Genomic DNA, 18,974 nt, shown 5'->3' with positions numbered 1-18,974 from the left:
AGAAATAATAGCTAAAAACTTCCTGAATCTGGGGAAGGAAAGAGAAATCCAGATCCAGGAGGCACAGAGAGCCCCCAACACAACCAACCCAAAGAGGTCTGCACCAAGACACAAAGTAAATAAGATGGCCAAAAGTAGTGAGAGAGAATTTTAAAAGCAGCAAGGGGAAGGAAAGCAGTGATATACAAGGGAAACCCCATATGGCTGTCAGTGGGTTTTTCAGCAGAAACTCTACAGGCCAGAAGGGAGCGGCATGATCAATTCCAACTGCTAAAAGGAAAAAATCTACAGCCAAGAATACTCTATCCAGCAAGGCTTTCATTTAGAATAGAAGGAGAGATAGAGTTTCCCAGAAAAACAAAAGTTAAAAGCAAAACCAGCCACATCCGTGTCACACATGCCATCGGCCTTTGGGTCCCAAATTCACAGTCCAGCTGCCCTCCTGCCCGAGTCAGCATGCCCAATGCCGAGTCAACATGCCTTCACCTCAGATTGCCAGGGGCTCAGACTGACACTCTTCCCCACAAATTCCAGCCCCTGTGCTCAAGTTTGTGCACAGAAGTGGGCTTAATTATAACAGCAGAATGAAGCAACCCAAACAGTGACACTATTTCTGTGGACTATAGAATGGATAAAAGGTGTGTGCTAGGCTGAGAACATCTCCAGCACGCACATCAAAGAACAATACATACAGCATGATTCTGGTTAGTAAAAAAAAAAAAAGAAAGCAAAAAACCTGGAAAGAATAAAACAAGATGAAATCAGAGAGGAGACAAACCAAAAGAGACTCTGAAGCATAGGAAAGAAACTGAGGGTTGCTGGAGGGGAGGTGGGTGGGAGGGATGGAGTAACTGGGTGATGGGCATGAAGGAGGGCACATGATGGAATGAGCACTGGGTGTTCTATGCAACTGATCACTGAACTCTACCTCTGAAACTAATAATACACTATATGTTAATTAATTGAATTTAAATTAAAGGAACCACCCCCCCCCGCCAAAAAAATGTACAATAGGATGATTTGATGTACTTATACATTGTAAAAGGATTCTCACCATTGGGTTAACACATCTGTCACACACCTTTTGTGTGTGTTTGTATGTGTGTGTGTGTACACTTAAGTTCTCTCTTAGTAAATTTCAGTTATAAACTATAGTATTAAAAACTACAGCCACCATGTTACACTTTAGGTCCTCAGACTACATTCATCTCACAGCTAAAAGTTTGTACCCTTTTTCCAGGCTCTCCTTATTTCCCCTGCTCCCCTCAACCACTTGCAATCACATTCTACTCTCTGTTTCTAGGAGTTCAACCTTTTTTTTTTTTTTTTTAAATAAAGATTCCACATATAAGTGATACCACCTAGTACTTGTTTTTCTCTGGCTTATTTTACTTGGCATAATGAGCGTGATGTCCTTAGGGTTCATCTATGTTGTCAAAAATGGCAGGATTTCCTTTTTTTAAGGCTAAATAATCTTCCATTGTGTATATATATATATATATATATATATATATATACACACCATATTTTTAAATTCATTTATCCATTGATGGAAACTTAAGTTGTTTCCACATCTTGACTATTGTGAATAATGTTGCAATAAACATGGGAGTGCAGATATCTCTTTAGATAGTGATTTTGTTTCCTATGGCTATATACTCAGAACTGGGATTGTTGGATAATATGGTAGTTCCATTTTTAATTTCTTGAGGAACCTCCATACCGTTTTCCATAGGGGATGCACCAGTTTACATTCCCAACAGCAGTGCACAAGGGCTCCCTTTTCTCCACATTCTTGCCATTTATTTCTTGTCTTTTTGATAATAGCCATTCTAACAGTTGTCAGGTGATAGATATCTCATTGCACTTCTCTGATGATTAGTGATATTGAGTAGCTTTTCCTGTACCTGTTGACCATTTGTATGTCTTCTTTAGAAAAACATCTATTCAGGTTCTTTACCCATTTTTTAAATGCGTTATTTGGGGGTTTTTTGCTGTTGAGTTGTATAGGTTCCTTGTATATCTTAGGTATTAACCCTTTATCAGATATGTGGTTTTTGCAAATATTTTGTTCCATTCCGTAGATTACCTTTTCATTTTGTTGATGGTTTTCTTTGCTGTGCGGAAGCTTTTTAGTTTGAAGTAATCCCACTTATTTTTGTTTTGTTGCCTTTTTTTTAAGGTGTTCAATCCAAAAACTCATCGCCAAATCCAGAGTCAAGGAGCTTACCTACTGTGTTTTCTTCTAAGAGTTCTAGTTCCAGATCTTACATTCAAGTCTTTAATCCATTTTTAGTTGCTTTTTATGGATGGTTTAAGATAAAGGTCCAGTTTTATTGTTTTGCAGGAGGCTACGCAGTTTTCCCAGCACCATTTATTGAAGAGACTTTCCCCCTTTGTATATTATTGGCTCCTTTGTTGAAAATTAATTGACCACATATGCATGGGTTTACTTCTGAGCCCTCTATCCTGTTCCATTGATCTGTGTGTCTTTTTTTTTTTTTAATGCCAGTACTACACTGTTTTGCTTACTGTAGCTTTGTGATATAGTTTGAAACCAAGAAATATGATGCCTCCAGCTTTGTTCTTCTTTCTCAGAACTGCTTTGTCTATTCAGGATTTTTCATGGTCCCATACGAATTTTAGGATTGCTTTTTTTATTTCTGTGAAAAACCATCGGAATTTTGATAAGGACTGCAATGAATCTGTAAATTGCTTTGGGTAGTATGGCCATTTTAACAATATTAATTCTTCCAATCCATGAGCACAGTGAGTCTTTCCATTTATTTATTCTGTGAAAAGATTCACAACAGCTGTGTTTTGGTTTTTGAAAAGGAAAGAAAACTTTATTGTTAATATAGAAACCTAATAGGAACAGAAGAGGAAAGAAATCTACACATAGATGAAGGTAATAGTAGGCAAGAAATGAGAATAAGGCAAAGTTACGTCAAATTGGGTATTTACAACATCCAACCCCATTAGCTGGGGAAGCCCCGTGGAAACAGCTAGGCTGGAGTTCCAATTGAGAGGTCTGGGCAGAGCATCCTCCCCTCAGGTGAGACTTCCAACTGACAATATTTACAGGGCACATCACAGAGTTTGAAGTTAAACATTTGTTTGTCTACATGCAATTTGGAGCAAGCTGCATTTCTTTGTTATCATGTTTTTATGTTTTCAAGGAGCCTGGGCTATGTGTGTCTGCCTCCCTGCCTGGATTCTATTCTAGGGAGCCAGTGCAGCCTGGAGCAGGAGGGGATGTGAGACAAGATTTATAGATCTTGGTATCCAGAACAGAAGGGCCAGTTCTGACCTGGAGGCCAGATAATATATTTCAACAGCCAGGCTCCCAAGGTTATTCACACATCACAAGTCTCACAAACAGCATTCCTTAGCCTGCCTACGTATGTGCAGGTCTAGGTGGCTGGTTATGCAGTACAAATCACAGAAAAAAAATCTATCCATATAGGACATTTGTGTCTTCTTCAGTTTCTTTCACCAATATTTTATAGTTTCCAATGTACAGATATTTTACTTCCTTGATTAAATTTTATTCCTAAGTAGTTTTTTCTCTTTAATGCTATTGTAAATGGGATTAATTTCTTAATTTCTCTTTCTAGTAACTCATTATTATGTATAGACGTGCAATTGATTTTGTATACTGCAGTTGTACTAAATTCGTTTATTCTAACAGTTTCTAGTGGAGTCTTTAGGGTTTTTGATATATAATATCACGTCATCTGCAGAGAGAGACAATTTTACTTCTTCCTTTCTAATTTGGATGTCTTTATTTCTTTTTCTTGCCTAATTACTCTGACACTTCCAACACTATTTTGAATAAAATTGGTGGGCATCCTTGTCTTGTTCATAATATTAGAGGAAAATTTTTTCAATGTTGAGTGTGATATTAGCTGTGAGCTTCGCAAGTATGGTCTTTATTATGTTGAGATACGTTCCTTCTATACCCAATTTGTGGAGAGGTTTTATCATGAAAGGATGTTGAATTGTGTCAGATACTTTTTCTGCGTCTATTGAGATGACCATAGGATTTTTATCCTTCATTTTGTAACATGGGAGTATCACAGTGAGTGATTTGTGGATGTTGAACCATCCCTGCATCCCTGGAATAAATCCCACTTGATCATAGTGTATGATCCTTTTAATGTACTGTTTGATTTGCTGATATTTTGTTGAGATTTTTTGCATTTATGTTCATTAGGGATACTGGCCTATAATTTTCTTTTCTTGTGTCCTTGTCTGGCTTTGGCATCAGGGTAATACTGGCCTTGTAAAATGATTTAGGAAGTGTTCCCTTCTCTTATATTTTTTGGAAGAGTTTAAGAAGGATTGGTATTGATTGAAGTATTTGGTAGAATTTACCAGTGAAGCCATCTGTTCTTGGACTTTTCTTTGTTGGAAGGATTATGATTACTTATTCCGTCTCTTTACTAGTAATCGGTCTGTTCAGATTTTCTAATTCTTCATGATTCAGTCTTAGTAAAAGTTGTATGTTTTTAGGAATTTATCCATTTGTAGGTTATTTAAGTTGTTGGTATATAATTGTTCATAGTAGTTTGTTACAATCCTTACTATTTCTGTGTTTTCTCTTTCATTTCCGATTTTATTTGTCTCTTTTTTTCTTAGTCTAGCCACAGGTTTGTCTATTTTATCTTTTAAAAAAGACAGCTCTGAGGTTTTTGGTTTTTTTTTTTTAATCCTTTCTATTGTTCTTCTAGTCTCTATTTCATTTATTTCTGCACTGATCTTTATTTCATTCCTTTTGCTAACTTTGGGCATAGTTTCTTTTTCTAGTATGTTGAGATGTATAGTTAGGCTGTTTGAGATCTTTCATTTTTTCTAATGTAAGTGTTTACTGCTATAAACTTCCCTCTTAAAACTGCTTTTGCTGCATCTCATAAGTTTTGGTATATTTTGTTTCCATTTTCCTTTGCCTGGATGTTTTTTGATTCCCGTTTTGATTTCTTCTTTGACTCATTGGTTGTTTGTAAGCATGCTGTTTAATCTCCACGTATTTGTGTGTTTTCCAGTTTTCCTCTTGTAATTGATTTTTAATTTCATAACACCATGGTTGAAAAAGGTGCTTGATATGATATCAGTTTTTTTCAATTTATTAAGATTTGTTTTGTGGCATATAACATATGATCCATCCTGGAGAATGTTCTATGTACACTTGAGAAAAATGCATATTCTGCTGTTGCTGAATGAAATGTTCTGTATATGTCTGTTAGGTCCATCTGGTCTAACATATAATTTAAGTCCAATGTTTCCATAGTGATTTTCTGTCAGTGTGATCTATCCATTGTTTAAAGTGGGTTATTTAGGTTTCCTACTATTATTGTATTGCTGTCTAGATCTCCCCTGAGAATGTTAGTATTAGCTTTATGTATTTAGGTGATTCAAAATTGGGTGCATAATTTCTTTTTATTAGATGAACTCATTTGATAAATTAGGCAAAGAAAAATATATGCAACTGAGTAAAAAGCACATTCTCATACTACTTGAACACACAGCAGTGGTCAAAAATAATTGTGGAATGGATCCCAAGATTTAAAGCAAAAAACACCCTCTACAGAAAACTTCAGGCTTCTAACTTCACTGAATCCAGTACTAAACATGCTTCCTTATATTCCTCAGCTTCTTGCAAGTCTTTTCCACTCTCTACTAACTGCAAAAGATCAGTACATGTGGCTTCCAACCTGTGCTGGCAATCTGGGATCATTATCCAGGACTCTTGTAGGATCTCTGCCTGCTTTTTAATTGGATAATTTTCACCATCTTCAGCTTTCATTTTTTTAAATCTTTTCTTCTTACTGTTTTGCTTCTTTTTCAGGCATAATTTTTTCTTTGACCAATCGCTTCACCATGCCGGTTTTGATCTTGATCTACCTCATTTGAGGCTTGACCATGACCCATTGAGTACCACAGGAAGGAGGGGTGGAGAGCCAAGGGAACCATGGAGGAAGACCGGTGTATAAATATTTATAATTGTTATATCCTCTTGATGAATTGACCCTTTTATCATGATGTAATGACCTTTTTTTTTTTTTATCTCCTTACAGTTTTTGGCTTAATGTCTACTTTGTCTGATATAAGGCTAGCTACTCCTGCTGTCTTTTGGCTTCCATTTGCATGGAATATCTTTTTTCCATCTCTTCACTTTCAGTCTCTGTGTGTCCTTAAAGTTAAAATGAGCTGCTCATAGGCAGCAGGTTGGGTCCTGGTTTTTTTTCATCCATTCAGCCACTGTATGGCTTTTCATTGGAGAATGTAGTCTGTGTATATTTAAAATAATTAATAGGCGTGGACTTATTGCCATTTTGCTGTTTTCTAGCTCTTTTGTAGTTCCTATATTCCTTTCTTCCTCTCTTGCTTTCTTTGTGATTTAATAATTCTCTGTAGTGTTATGCTTTGATTCCTTTCTCTTAACCCTTTTTTGCTTATTTACTGTAGGTTTATGCTTTGTGGTTACCATGAGGCTTACATAGGGCATCTTGTAGTTTTAACAGTCTGTTTTAAGCTGATAACTTCAAATGTACACAAAACCTCTACATTTTTATACTCCTGCTCCCACAGTTTGTTTGATGTCACAATTTACATCTTTTTTTTTAAGATTTATTTATTTATTTTAGAGAGAGACCGTGAGTGGGAGGGGCAGAGGGAGAGAGAGAGAATCTGAAGCAGACTCTGTGCTAATGTGGAGCCCAACGTGGGACTTGATCTCACAACCCTGAGATCACGACCTGAGCCAAAACCAAGAGTCAGATGCTCAACTGACTGCAGCACCCAGGTGCCCCACAATTTACATCTTTTATAGTGTGCATCCATTAACAAATTATTATTATAGTTATTTTTAATACTTTTGTCTTTTAACCTTTATGCTAGAATTATAAGAGATTCATCTACCACCATCACCATATTATTCTCAAACTATTTATATATACACCTTTACCAGTGAGTTTTATAGTTTCATGTTTTTATGTTACTAGTATCCTTTACTTCAACTTGAAGCCCTTTTATTTTTAAAAGATTTATTTATTTATTAGAGTGCACGAGTGGGGAGTAGGGCAGAAAGAGAGGAGGTGGGGAAGCAGACTCCTGATGAGCAGAGAGCCCACTGTAGGGCTGGATCTCAGGACTCTGAGATCATTACCTGAGGCAAAACCAAGAGTTGGACACCAAGAGTCGACAAAACCAAGAGTCAGCAAAATCAAGAGTCGGACACCTAACTGACTGAGCTGCCCAGGTGCCCCTTGAATTAGTCCTTTTCAGGGTTGGGTATGACATAAGGCTGGTCTAGTGTTAATGAATTCATTTAGCTTTGGTTTGTCTGGAAAATCCTTTTATCTCTCCTTCAATTGTGAAGGACATCTTTGCTGGGTAGAGTATTCTTGTTTGGCAGGCTTTTTCTTCTAGCATTTTGAATATATCATCCCACTCCCTCTGGCCTGCAAGGTTTCTACTGAAAAACTTGTTGATTGTGCTATGGAAGTGCCCTTATATGTAACAAGTTGCTTTTCTCTTGCTGCTTTTATGATTCTCTCCTTGTCTTTAACTTTTGACAGTTTAATTGTCTTTGTGTGTGCCTCTTTAGATTCATTTTGTTTGGTATTCTTTGGGCTTCTTTGATGTGGATGTCTGTTTCTTTCCCCAAGTGTGGGAAGTTTTCAGCCAGTATTTCTTTGAGTAAGCTTTCTGCCCCTTCCTTTCCTCTGCAACCCCTATAATGCATATATTTGTACTCTTGATGGTGTCCCATCAGTCCCTTATGCTATCTTCATTCTTTTTTCCCTAATTGGATGAATTCTCTGCTCTGTCTTTAAGTTGGCTGATCCTTTCTTCTGCCTGATATAGTCTGCTGTTGAACCCCTTTATTGAATGTTTCAGTTCAGTTACTGTATTCTTCAGCTATATAATTTATGTTTGGGGTTGGTTTGTTGTTTTTTTTTTTTTTTTTTTTGTATGTCTTTGGTGAAATTCTGTCTTTGTTCATGCATTGCTCTCCTTACCTCAGTGAGCATCCTTATGATCATGGTTTTGAACTGTCGATTGGGTAAATCATTTATTCCATTAAGATTGGTTTCTGGAGATTCATCTTGTTCCTTTGTTTGGAAGATATTCCCATTTCTCTATTTTTCTTGACTCTTCCTGTTGGTTTCTGCATATTAGATAAAGCAGCCACCTCCTAGTCGTTACAGAGTGGTCTCATGTGGGAGATAAACCTTGTCAGTCAGCCTCGCCCAGGTTCTTGGTTGTCTCTCAAACCTTTGTGATCATCCAATCTGCTTTCCTTGTTCTTAGCGCCCAGTAGTTGAGCTGTACCAACACCTGCCAGTGTTCCAAAGGGGAGAATTTCAGTCAGCACCTAGATGCAAGCCGATTAAAAACTGTACCCTCAGGCAGCAGCTGGGAATGTAGGTAACTAAGCCCCTTCCAGGGAGAAACTATGAGATGTGTTTTGCCTGCTCCCTCTGCACTGAGCCCAGGTATATAGCCACAAGGGGAGAAGGGTGCTCCTACATCCATTTAAAAGTTACTTCTTTGTTATAGTCCTGTAGGACCTGTGAATGTAAGCTCCATTGGCTTTCAGAGCCAGGCAAACCAGGGTCCCATCCCTAAAGTGGTAATCATAAATGTTGGGTGACCAGATTGTGTCCAAGCTCCTTCCAGAGAGATGCTTGTGGTTTGGTTTTATCACTGGAATGAGCTAGAGGGAGAAGGCAGGGGAAGGGTCCATTGGGCACTTCCTTTGGGGAGGACCACAGCCAACCCCTAACGGTGTACTAAATAAGAAGCTGGACCCTCAGGCATTAGCTTATAAAATATACAGTCAAACCGCTTTCAGAGAGACTGGGAGATGGGCATGTTTGTCTGCTCCCTCAGGGATGAGCCCTAGGGGGATAGCCATAGGGAGTGCGCACACATCCATTAAGAACCATTTCTTTGTTTCCTATCGTTTTATGTATCTCATGGACACAAGCCCCAGTGGCTTTCAGAGCCATTCATTTTAGGGGCCCATCCTCTGGGTGGTTGTTTTAAAAGAGGAGGTGCTAGATGTGCAGTCCAAACCCTTCATTCCTCAGAGAGAAGCTCCGAATTGGGAATTCCCTCCCTATTGTATGGTGCTGTGCTAAGGATGGGGTTTCTCTCAAGAGTGTGTTTCAGCCTTTCCTACCCACTTTGATGTGGGTATTTCCCTGATAGGGAAGAGTCACTCAGCTAGTTTCTACATTTCTTTCAGAGGGAGATGCTCCATTGTGTAACTACACATTGAATGCATCCAAGGGAGGAGGGAAGTCCAGGACCTCCTATGTCACCATCTTGGTCCCTCCTCACCATTTTTACTTTTTAATTTTTCCCAGAAAGAACTAGAGAAGCAGAAGAGAATTAAGAGGACCCAGCAGCTGGAAGCAGTAGCCAAAGAACATTATGAAAGGGTGTTGCTAAGAAAAAAAGGCCTGGAGCCTTGGAAGAGATTGAGAATGCAAAGCAAGCAAAACATCCAGGTATAGTGTCACATACTTCCTCCCAAAATTACAAAATGGACTTTTCTTTTTTTTTTTTTTTTTAAGATTTTATTGATTTATTTGACAGAGAGAGAGACAACAAGAAAGGGAAACACAAGCAGGGGGAGCATGAGAGGGAGAAGCAGGTTCCCCGCCGAGCAGGGAGCCCGATGTGAGGTTCGATCCCAGGACCCTGGGATCGTGACCTGAGCCGAAGGCAGATGCTTAACGACTGAGCCACTCAGGTGCCCCAAAATGGACTTTTCAAATGAAATAAATATCCAATTAGGATTTGAGGGTTGTTTGGTGATTTAAAAGCCAAAAATATAAGCTAATTGAGTGTGTATGTATTTCTTTGCTTTGGATAACAGTTCAGATTTGGTCTTCCAAGACAGAGAAAGATTTCTATAACTGGATAGGATGGGAACAAAATGAGTAGATTTTTTATTAAAGACTTTCAAAGTAAGATGAATAGAGGCGTCTCTCAATTTTAGCCATGTTTCTCATAAAAAGGAAATAATTACCATAAAGTATTAGGTTTCTGTTTCAATAAAGCAGCATAACAAACAGCCCTCAAAAATCAGCAGCTTACAATTTAGGCATTTATTTCTTACACATCTATGGGCCAGCTGTGGATTACATTCAGGTCTCTCCACAGCCTCTTTCTGATTTCAGCAGTAATTCGGGCCATGCTTTTCACCTGGCAAATGTCTACAGTGCAACAACTAAACCCAATGATGTAAACCCATACGATACCTCTGCCTGTATCAGGTCCATTGACATTTCATTGGCCAAAGCAAATCACAGATCCAAACTCAGGGTCATTAAGGGAAGGAAAAGGTTCCATCTACTTCATTGGGAGGCATTATGAAATCACATACAAAGAGTAGGGATATATAATCCTATTATAGGGAACAATAACCTACTCTGCCACACAGAGATATATAAAATCAAATAACATGAAACTTCAAACTTACCCAGTACATAGGGCAGGGCATTCTAAACTAAATGATCAGAAGCTCAAAATAGATGAAATGTTATTTTTAGAATTCTGTATAAAAATAAGCACAGTAATCTATTCTAGGTATGACAACTCTTACTTGCACATTTGGCCAGGTTAATATTGAAAAGTAAAACTAGCATTTTGGGTTATGAAAACCAAATAGCGTAAGAGTCCCACTAAATTGAGTAATGCTGCAGATTATACCTCTGGAAACATGACGTAGGCTCCCTGCCTATTCGTTCTTCATTCTTTGTTGTCTTCCTGTTTTTCATACTTTCTTTTTACCTTCCCAAAATGCCCTTCCCATTGTTTTTTCTCTGTCCCTCATTTTTTGTCCTCAGCCTCCTTACCAGTGGTTCTGGAATTACTGAGTATTCCAAACCAGCTGAGGAAGCCCATTTGTGGTGATCAGGCCTGAGGGCAAGAGGATCCATCTGTGCCCCAAGTCATTGCTATTTTGCTGTGGCTTTTTCCTCGTAATGAGAGGGGAGGGCTGACTCTCTAGTCTTCTGAGTGAATGAATCTGGAAATAAAATTTTTGAAATTTGAATTGAAATTTTCCTTACAGTACACTACTACAAAGATCCTTTGCTATTCAACTGAATGCTTCTAGTTTTGTATTATCTGGCTTTTGTATATTTGGGGGGTGGTCATTTATTAATATACAAAGGAAAAGCAGGGAATGGAAAGATTCATTCTTATATTCCTATCAGCTCTTCTTTTTTGGTCCTAGTATTTGACTGAATAAAATTTAAAAAAGGTATAAAATTCTGAAACAAAATTGTATCTATGGGGGAATAACCAAATTAAAATTTTACAATTTCTTTATTAGAATATAAAAATAGAAACAAGAGTTTGAGCTCAAAATGACAACTATAGGCTTTAAGTACAGAAAAACCCAATTAAAATAAAAACAGGAAAACAGATCTGAAACCAGCATTTCCAAGTTTTTCTGTTCATAAAACCTATTTTCTGTTCATCTGGAGAACTTATAAAAATGCACATTCCTAGTCCCACCTCCAGGTATTCTCAGTAGGTCTGAGTTGTTGGCTGGTGTGTGTCAGGGAATCTGCATTTTTAATATGTAGCCCGGGGTGGGGGTTGGGGGGGCGCCTGGGTGGCTCAGTCGTTGAGCGTCTGCCTTCAGCTCAGGTCATGATCCCAGGGTCCTGGGATCGAGCCCCACGTCGGGCTCCCTGCTCCGCTGGAAGCCTGCTTCTCCCTCTCCCACTTAACCCTGCTGGTGTTCCCTCTCTCACTATATCTCTCTCTGTCAAATTAATTAATTAATTAATTAATTTTAAAAAAAAATAAGTAGCCCAGGGGATTCTGAGTGGTCTGAGCACCACATTTTGGGAATCACCTCTCTAGCTCATAACAAGTGTATTAGCTTCCTATTGCTGTTACAACAAATTACCACAACCTTAGTGGCTTAAAATAACACATTTATTAACTTAAAACTGGACTTGCTGGGCCAAGGTCAGAGTGTCAGCAGGGCACATTCTTTCTCTTGGTTCCAAGGGGAGTGGAGTCTGTTTCCGTGCCTTTTTCACCTTCCAGTGGCCACCTGCATCCTGTTGCTCTCAGCTCCCTCCTCGAATCACTCTGCTGTCTGCTTTCAGGTCACACGTACTGATGCTGACCCTCCCGCCTCCCTCTGACAAGGATTCTTGTGATTACATTTAGGGCTCTTGCATATCATGCAGGATAATCTCCCCATTTTACGATCCTTCACTTAATCATATTTGCAAAATCCCTTTTACCACCTAAGGTAGCATATTTACAGGTTCCAGGGATCAGGACGTGGCCATCCCTTGGGGCCACTTCAGTCTATCACAACAAGATAACAGAACTCTAGAACATTAACAGTCCTCTCCACCTCTTTCCATTTGTAATAAGGGCACTGAGCCTTAGGAGAACTGACTTGCTTAAAGTCACGTAGCACGTTGGTTACAAAGCTAAAGTGTAGCGAGCACCTGTGAACATAGCCCAGGAACGCGGCCCGGTTCTGGCACACCGTTAAACTGTATAAGGATCAGAGAGTTTATGTAGATGGCAACCACCAGTTGAAAGTTAAAAAATAAAAAGAAGTAAAAGGAAAAGTTCTGGAGGACAGTAAAAGGAACGGGTAGCTTCTTTACCCGTCTGAGTTGGCTTCCAGGAAGGAATAGAAAAAAATTAAGAAAAAAGAAAGGTCCAGTTAAATAGTCCCTGCCTTGTTTGTAACATTTTTTCGGAAGAGTTACTTAGCATTTTCCCTTAAACTCATGTGTACTATAGGATATTTAATCCAAAAACCATTTTCCGAGCTTCTGTGAGACCTTCTGATAATCTTTTTCTTCCTGGTTCTCTGTTTTCCCAGAGGACGAAGAGCAAGGAGCATAGGAGACTCCCCTTGCCTTTTGGCTCGCAGGTGGGATGAGTCAGGCCAGACAGCGGTCTCAGGTGCCACAGTGACCTCCTGGATGGTCATTTTGGCCAATAAATTGGACTGTTAAGAGATTCACTTGGATCATTCCCATTCACGGTGCTGGCTGGCTAGGCAAGGCTTAGAAAAATGTGTGATTGGACAGGATTGAGAGAGAAGGGTTTTTCCCTCCTGCCTCTTAAAAGAATATAACAGTTACCTTTTAAAACTCATAAACTCTGAGTTACATGTTTATTTTGATAGAATGATGCTCTCTCTGACCCTTTTAAGTTGGTAAGACATTTAATTATTCATCATGTTGTTTTCCTATCAAATGGTTTTGTGGTTTATTGATAATGTCTAAATTTCAATGCTGGTGACAGCTCATACTATAAAACTAATTGAAAGTATTGGCATTTCCCCAATTAGACGGTGGTTAAGTACATAATAGAGAGGTTTATTATGGAGTTGCTGTCCAAGCTCCAGGAGAACAAACTGAGAATATCATCAGCCACGCACTTCAAAACTTGACACAAGTGGAATAATGGCTTTGGAGGTTTATTCCATTTTCCTAATAACCAGCCAGTCGCTGTGGTCTTCGGGGAGTCAGCGCTGAAAGGCTGTGCATGATGTGAATCTAAAACCTCTATAAGATAGGGCCAGTAGTCAGAGCTCTTAAGACATAGTCTGAATGCCCTTAAGATTTTTCCCTCTCTAACTGCCTACATGTAGTTTATAGCATCATTTGCCAAGGTGATGTGTATTTCCTTAAATGATTAAACATATAAGGAATAATTTCCTTTTCTCATTTAAAAAATTGTCCAGGTGGCCGAAGAACATCACTCTTTGGCTCTACAGAGAAAATGCCTGCTGTCCTGGTTCCAGTATAGTCAGGAAATCCTGGCTAGGAACACAGCCCGGGCCAATCAACTCTATTGCCAAATATTGCTTAGGAGAGTTATCCGGAGCTGGCAACAGGTAAGGCCACAGAGAAGGAAGCTTTAAATGTATGTCTCTGCTCAATCCTATGTAAGAAAATTAGATGCAATCCAGATGTCCATAACCATTGTTTTTTCAAGAACAATATAGAATAGTCAATCCAGTTCCTTGCTTTGAAATGAATATGAAAACGTCACATCACTTCTTTCTTAGTATAAAACATTTTTCACAGTGTCCATAAACTGTTCATAAACTGTAATGTATCATTACATTAGCTTTTGTTTTTATACTCATTTCTTGTTTCTTGTCCCATAATTGCTCAAGTAATTTTGTCAGAAACCTACCCCCTCAGGCTTAGAACTGTTTCCACACCTCTGGCTCCATTGTTTTTTTTTATACATTGCAGAGGATATTATCTTGGCTGCCATGTTATCTTTTTCTCTTTATGCCCCCAGTGTCCTTTGTTCTTTTGTATTTGTTGCAGTTCTCTTTTGTACTATTTATTTGCTCTAATTCTTTGTCTACGACATTGTTTGTCTCACTTCTGTTCCTGCCCTCATCCCCAGTACCTGACTGATCTGGAGGAAGAAGTACAAAAACTGCGGGTGCATCTTCTTCAGAAGAAGATATTCAGGGCCTGGTTTAACATGGTCAGGGAGGCCGAGACCGATTCCCAGAGCAAGCGTGAGCTTGCAGGGCAACATCATGACAGGTGAGTTTCCAATCTCTGAGGAAACTCGCTCAGACTTCACAACCCTTCCGCAGCATATTCTATGCCCAGAATATGGCTGAAAGATGAGGTGGGGGCTGGGAGATCTGGGTAGTAAAACATATACCAGACAGCGGGGAGAGTCCCAGCTCACGCACTGACTACGTGGAAACCCCTGGAACTCCAGGGTCCCCATCTTAAAAGGGGGAGGAGGATGCCTGCCCTTCCTGCCTCACAGGGGCTGTCCAGAGGGTAAAAAGATGAGAAATACATGAATCACACCTGAGCAAAGTGTACTGTCTACTTTGTTAGTCATACAGGTTTATCTTTGAAGTTCAGTTGTTAACATTTATTGTGAAATATAACACAAATACAGAAAAGTACTTAAATCATACAGAAACAGCCTAATGAATTACTGTCAAGTGGACACCCATGTCAGTACCACTGAGGTCAATGATTTTTTTCTTGGATTTCTAATTTTAAATATTTTGGAAAGACATGTTCTAAATTTCATTACATACTTCCCCTTGCAAGTAAACAAACAATCTGTGTTTCGATGATCAGTAGTCATTGCTTATGAGCATGACGTGGTGGGCATATGCCTCCAAGCTCTGAGGCGGGAAGACTGCAGTTTAGGTGGAGAAGGGACCCCTTCCTCACTACACCCAGATTAATTTTTGGTTGCTGTGTTTTCATTTGTGTGTATGTGCCTGTGCTAATGTCTGGTGTTTATGAAAGTGTTCCTCTCTTGCCGCTAAGGTGTCGCCACCACCAGCAAACCCTGCTCACCCTTGCTTGCTTTACAGGTTACTGAAATCTGCGGGCTGGGAAAACGATAAGCAAGTTGATTCTAATTTGATCTAGAAGAAAATAAGCAATGAGTGAGGGTACTCAGAGGACTTGTCTTTGAATAAATGCTGCACTTTGAAGGTTGAAGTTTGAGACTCAGGGTCTCTGTGTGACCCTGCACAGATAACCTTTCAGAGCCTCCCCATTCCTCTTTTGGAAAATGAGGATAACAACAGAACCAATCTTAGGGCGTTGTTGAGAAGACTAAACAGGGTAACACAATACCTCATTCGACACATGCTTAGCCCCCAAATAAGAGCTACTTTTTGTTTACTGTCATTGTTTAAGTGTTGTTAAACATCCTGTCTGCCCACCTCTACTTTCTTTCTGTTTCTCAGCTGCTGTGTACAGACTGAGAGACGCCCTGGGGCGGCTGCCCGATGTGGCACAGGACAGCTTGACAGGGCTTTCATACACGCCAGAGAGGAGGGGGCCGAGTGAGGAATTTCATTTTCAGGCAAGCCCACTGAAGCTACAAGCAGGTCGATTGCCCAAGGTACACAAATAACAAATGGTGGTGCCTGGGCAATAAACATAGAGGTGCTTATATTTTTTCAAATTCGTGTTTCTATATTCTTTGAGTAAATACCCAGTGGAATTATTGGATCATAGGGTAGTTCCATTTTTAATTTTCTGAGGAACCTCCATCGTTCTCCACAGCAGCTGCATCAGTTTGCATTCCCACCAACAGTACACAAGGGTTCCTTTTTCTCCACATCCTTGCCAACACTTGTTATTTCTTAGGGTTTTGATTTGCATTTCCCTGATGATGAGTGATGTTGAGCATCTTATCATGCGCTGGCTGGCCATCTGTATGTCTTCTCTGGAGAAATATGTCTTTATGTCTTCTGCCCATTTTTTAATTGGATTGTTTTTTTGTGTTGAGTTGTGTAAGTTCTTTATATATTTTGGATACTAATCCCTCATTGGATATATCATTTGCAAATAGCTTCTCCATTTTGTAGGCTGTCTTTTTTTGTTCTGTTGATTGTTTCCTTTGCAGAAGCTTTTTATTTTGATACAGTCCCAATAGTTTATTTTTGCTTTTGTTTCCCTTGCCTTAGGAAACCTATCTAGAAAAATGTTGCTGTGGCTGATGTCCAAGAAATTACAGCCTATACTTTTTTTTAGGATTTACATGGTTTTAATTCTCACATTTAGGTCTTTAAATATGTTAAGTTTTTCTGTATGGTGTACTAAGAAAGTGGTCCAGTTTCTCTCTTTTGCATATAGCTGTCTGGTTTACCCAACACATTTGTTGAACAGACTGTCCTTTTCCCATTGCATATTCTTACCTCCTTTGTTGAAAATTAATTGCCCATATAATCATGGGTTTATTTCTGAGCTCTCTATTCTAGTCCATTGATCAGCATGTCTTTTTTTGTGCTCTTGCCATTCTGTTTTGATTACCACAGCTTTGTAGTATATCTTGAAATCTGGGACTGTGATACCTCCAGTTTTGTTCTTCTTCAAGACTGCTTTCGCTATTTGGAGTTTTTTGTGGTTCCATACCAATTTAGGATTATTTGTTCTGGTTCTGTGAAAAATGCTATTGGTATTCTGATAGGGATTGCATTAAATCTGTAGATTAACTGAGTTGTATGGACATTTTAACAATATCTGTTCTCCCAATCTATGAGCTTGGGATATCTTTCCATTTCTTTGCATCATCTTCCATTTCTTTCATCAATGTTTTATAATTTTCAGAGCAAAAGTCTTTCACCTCCTTAAAGTTATTCCTAGGGATTTTATTATTTTTGGTGCACTTGTAAATGGAACTGTTTTCTTAATTTCTCTTTCTGTTAATTCATTACTGGTGTATAGAAATGCAATGGACTTATGTATATTGAATTTGTATCCTGCAACCTTATGAATTCATTTATTCTACTAATTTTTTGGTGGAGTCTTTAGGGCTTTCTATAGTATCATGCCATCTGCAAATAGTGAAAGTTTTACCTTCTGCCTTACCAATTTGGATGATTTTTATTTCTTTTTCTTGTCTGATTGCTATGGCTAGGACTTCCAGTATTATGTTGAATAAAAATGGTGAGAGTGGGGCATCCTTGTCTTGTTCCTGATAAGGGGGGGAAGCTCTCCATCTTTCGCCACTGAGTATGATGTTAGCTGTGGGTTTTTCATGTATGGCCTTTTGTTCTTTCTCTCTTTCCTTCGTATCTGGCCTTTATTATGTTGAGGTATGTTCCCTCTAAACCTACTTTGTGGAGAGTTTTTATCATGAATGGATGTTGTACACTGTCAAATGCTTTTTATGCATCTACTGAAATGATCATTTCTCTTGTTGATGTATCACATTGATTTGTGAATATTGAACCACCCTTGCATCCCAGGAATAAATCACACTTGATTGTGGTGAATGATTCTTTTAATGTATTGTTGGATTAGGTTTACTAGTATTTTGTTGAGGATTTTTGTGTCTGTGTTCATTAGAGATATTGGCCTGTAGGTCTCTTTTTTGTTTTTTTTTTGTTTTTTTGTTTTTTTGTTTTTTTAAAGATTTTATTTATTTATTTGAGAGAGAGAGAATGAGAGATAGAGAGCACGAGAGGGAAGAGGGTCAGAGGGAGAAGCAGACTCCCTGCTGAGCAGGGAGCCCGATGTGGGACTCGATCCCGGGACTCCAGGATCATGACCTGAGCCAAAGGCAGTCGCTTAACCAACTGAGCCACCCAGGCGCCCTGTAGGTCTCTTTTTTGTAGTGCCTTTTTTTTTTTTAAGTTGGCTCCATGCCCAGCTTGAAGGCCAATGTGGGGATTGAACTCACAACCCTGAGATCAAGAGTCAGATGCTTAACCAACTGAGCCCCCAGGCACCACTTTCTTATAGTGTGTTTATCTGGTTTTGGTATTGGGGTAATGCTGGCCTCATATAAAATGAATTTGGAAGCTTTCCTTCCTCTACTTTTTTTTTTTTAATTTATTTGTCAGAGAGCACAGCAGGGGGAATGGCAGACAGGGAGAAGCAGGCTCCCTGTTGAGCAAAAGCCTGATGCAGGACTTGATCCCAGGACCCCAGGATCATGACTCGAGCTGAAGGTAGGTGCTTAACCAACTGAGCCACCCAGGCATCCCCTCCTACTACTTTTTGGAATAGATTGAGAAGAATAGATCTTAACTCCTCTTTAAATGTTTGGTCAGGGCTCCTGGGTGGCTCAGATGGTTGGGCGTCTGCCTTTGGCTCGGGTCATGATCCCAGGGTCCTGGGGTTGAGGCCCACGTCAGGCTCCCTGTTCGGCGGGGAGCCTGCTTCTCCCTCTCCCTCTGCTTCTCTCCCTGCTCATGCTCACTCTCTCTGTATCTCTGTGTCTCGAACGAATAAGTAAAAAAAATTAAATGTTTGGTCAAACTCACTTGTGAAGCCATCTGGTCCTGGACTTTCGTTTGTTGGGAGTTTTGTGGTTACTGATCCAATTTGATTGTTGGTAACTGGTCTGTTCGAATTTTCTATTTCTTCCTGGTTCAGTTTTGGGAGGTTATATGTTTCTAGGAATTTATCCATTTCTTCTAGGTTGTCCAATTTGTTGGCATA

General features: G+C 39.3%; 1 protein-coding gene and 1 pseudogene across 6 annotated transcripts in view; one reads left to right on the top strand and one right to left on the bottom strand.

Moving 5' to 3' along the window:
* Nucleotides 1-18,974, top strand: part of CCDC191 (coiled-coil domain containing 191) — an 88,965-nt gene that overhangs the window by 62,236 nt on the left and 7,755 nt on the right. For 3 of the 6 annotated variants that reach the window (XM_073893535.1, XM_073893548.1, XM_073893540.1), the window contains 3 exons: nucleotides 9,378-9,521; nucleotides 13,757-13,909; nucleotides 14,437-14,582. In XM_073893535.1, coding sequence (XP_073749636.1) covers nucleotides 9,378-9,521; nucleotides 13,757-13,909; nucleotides 14,437-14,582 — 443 coding nt within the window. Of the gene's footprint in view, nucleotides 1-9,377; nucleotides 9,522-13,756; nucleotides 13,910-14,436; nucleotides 14,583-15,766; nucleotides 15,925-18,974 lie in introns of all 6 variants that reach the window. The other 3 variants (XR_012378478.1, XM_073893543.1, XM_073893549.1) reach the window with 3 other exon arrangements.
* Nucleotides 5,597-5,973, bottom strand: LOC112826340 (tubulin-specific chaperone A-like; annotated as a pseudogene).

The sequence above is a fragment of the Callorhinus ursinus genome, unplaced genomic scaffold (assembly GCF_003265705.2).
Source record: "Callorhinus ursinus isolate GAN/ISIS: 27379988/994484 unplaced genomic scaffold, GSC_fseal_2.0 scaffold1, whole genome shotgun sequence".
NCBI lineage: Eukaryota > Metazoa > Chordata > Mammalia > Carnivora > Otariidae > Callorhinus > Callorhinus ursinus.
This window is presented reverse-complemented; position numbering and strand designations above follow the sequence as displayed.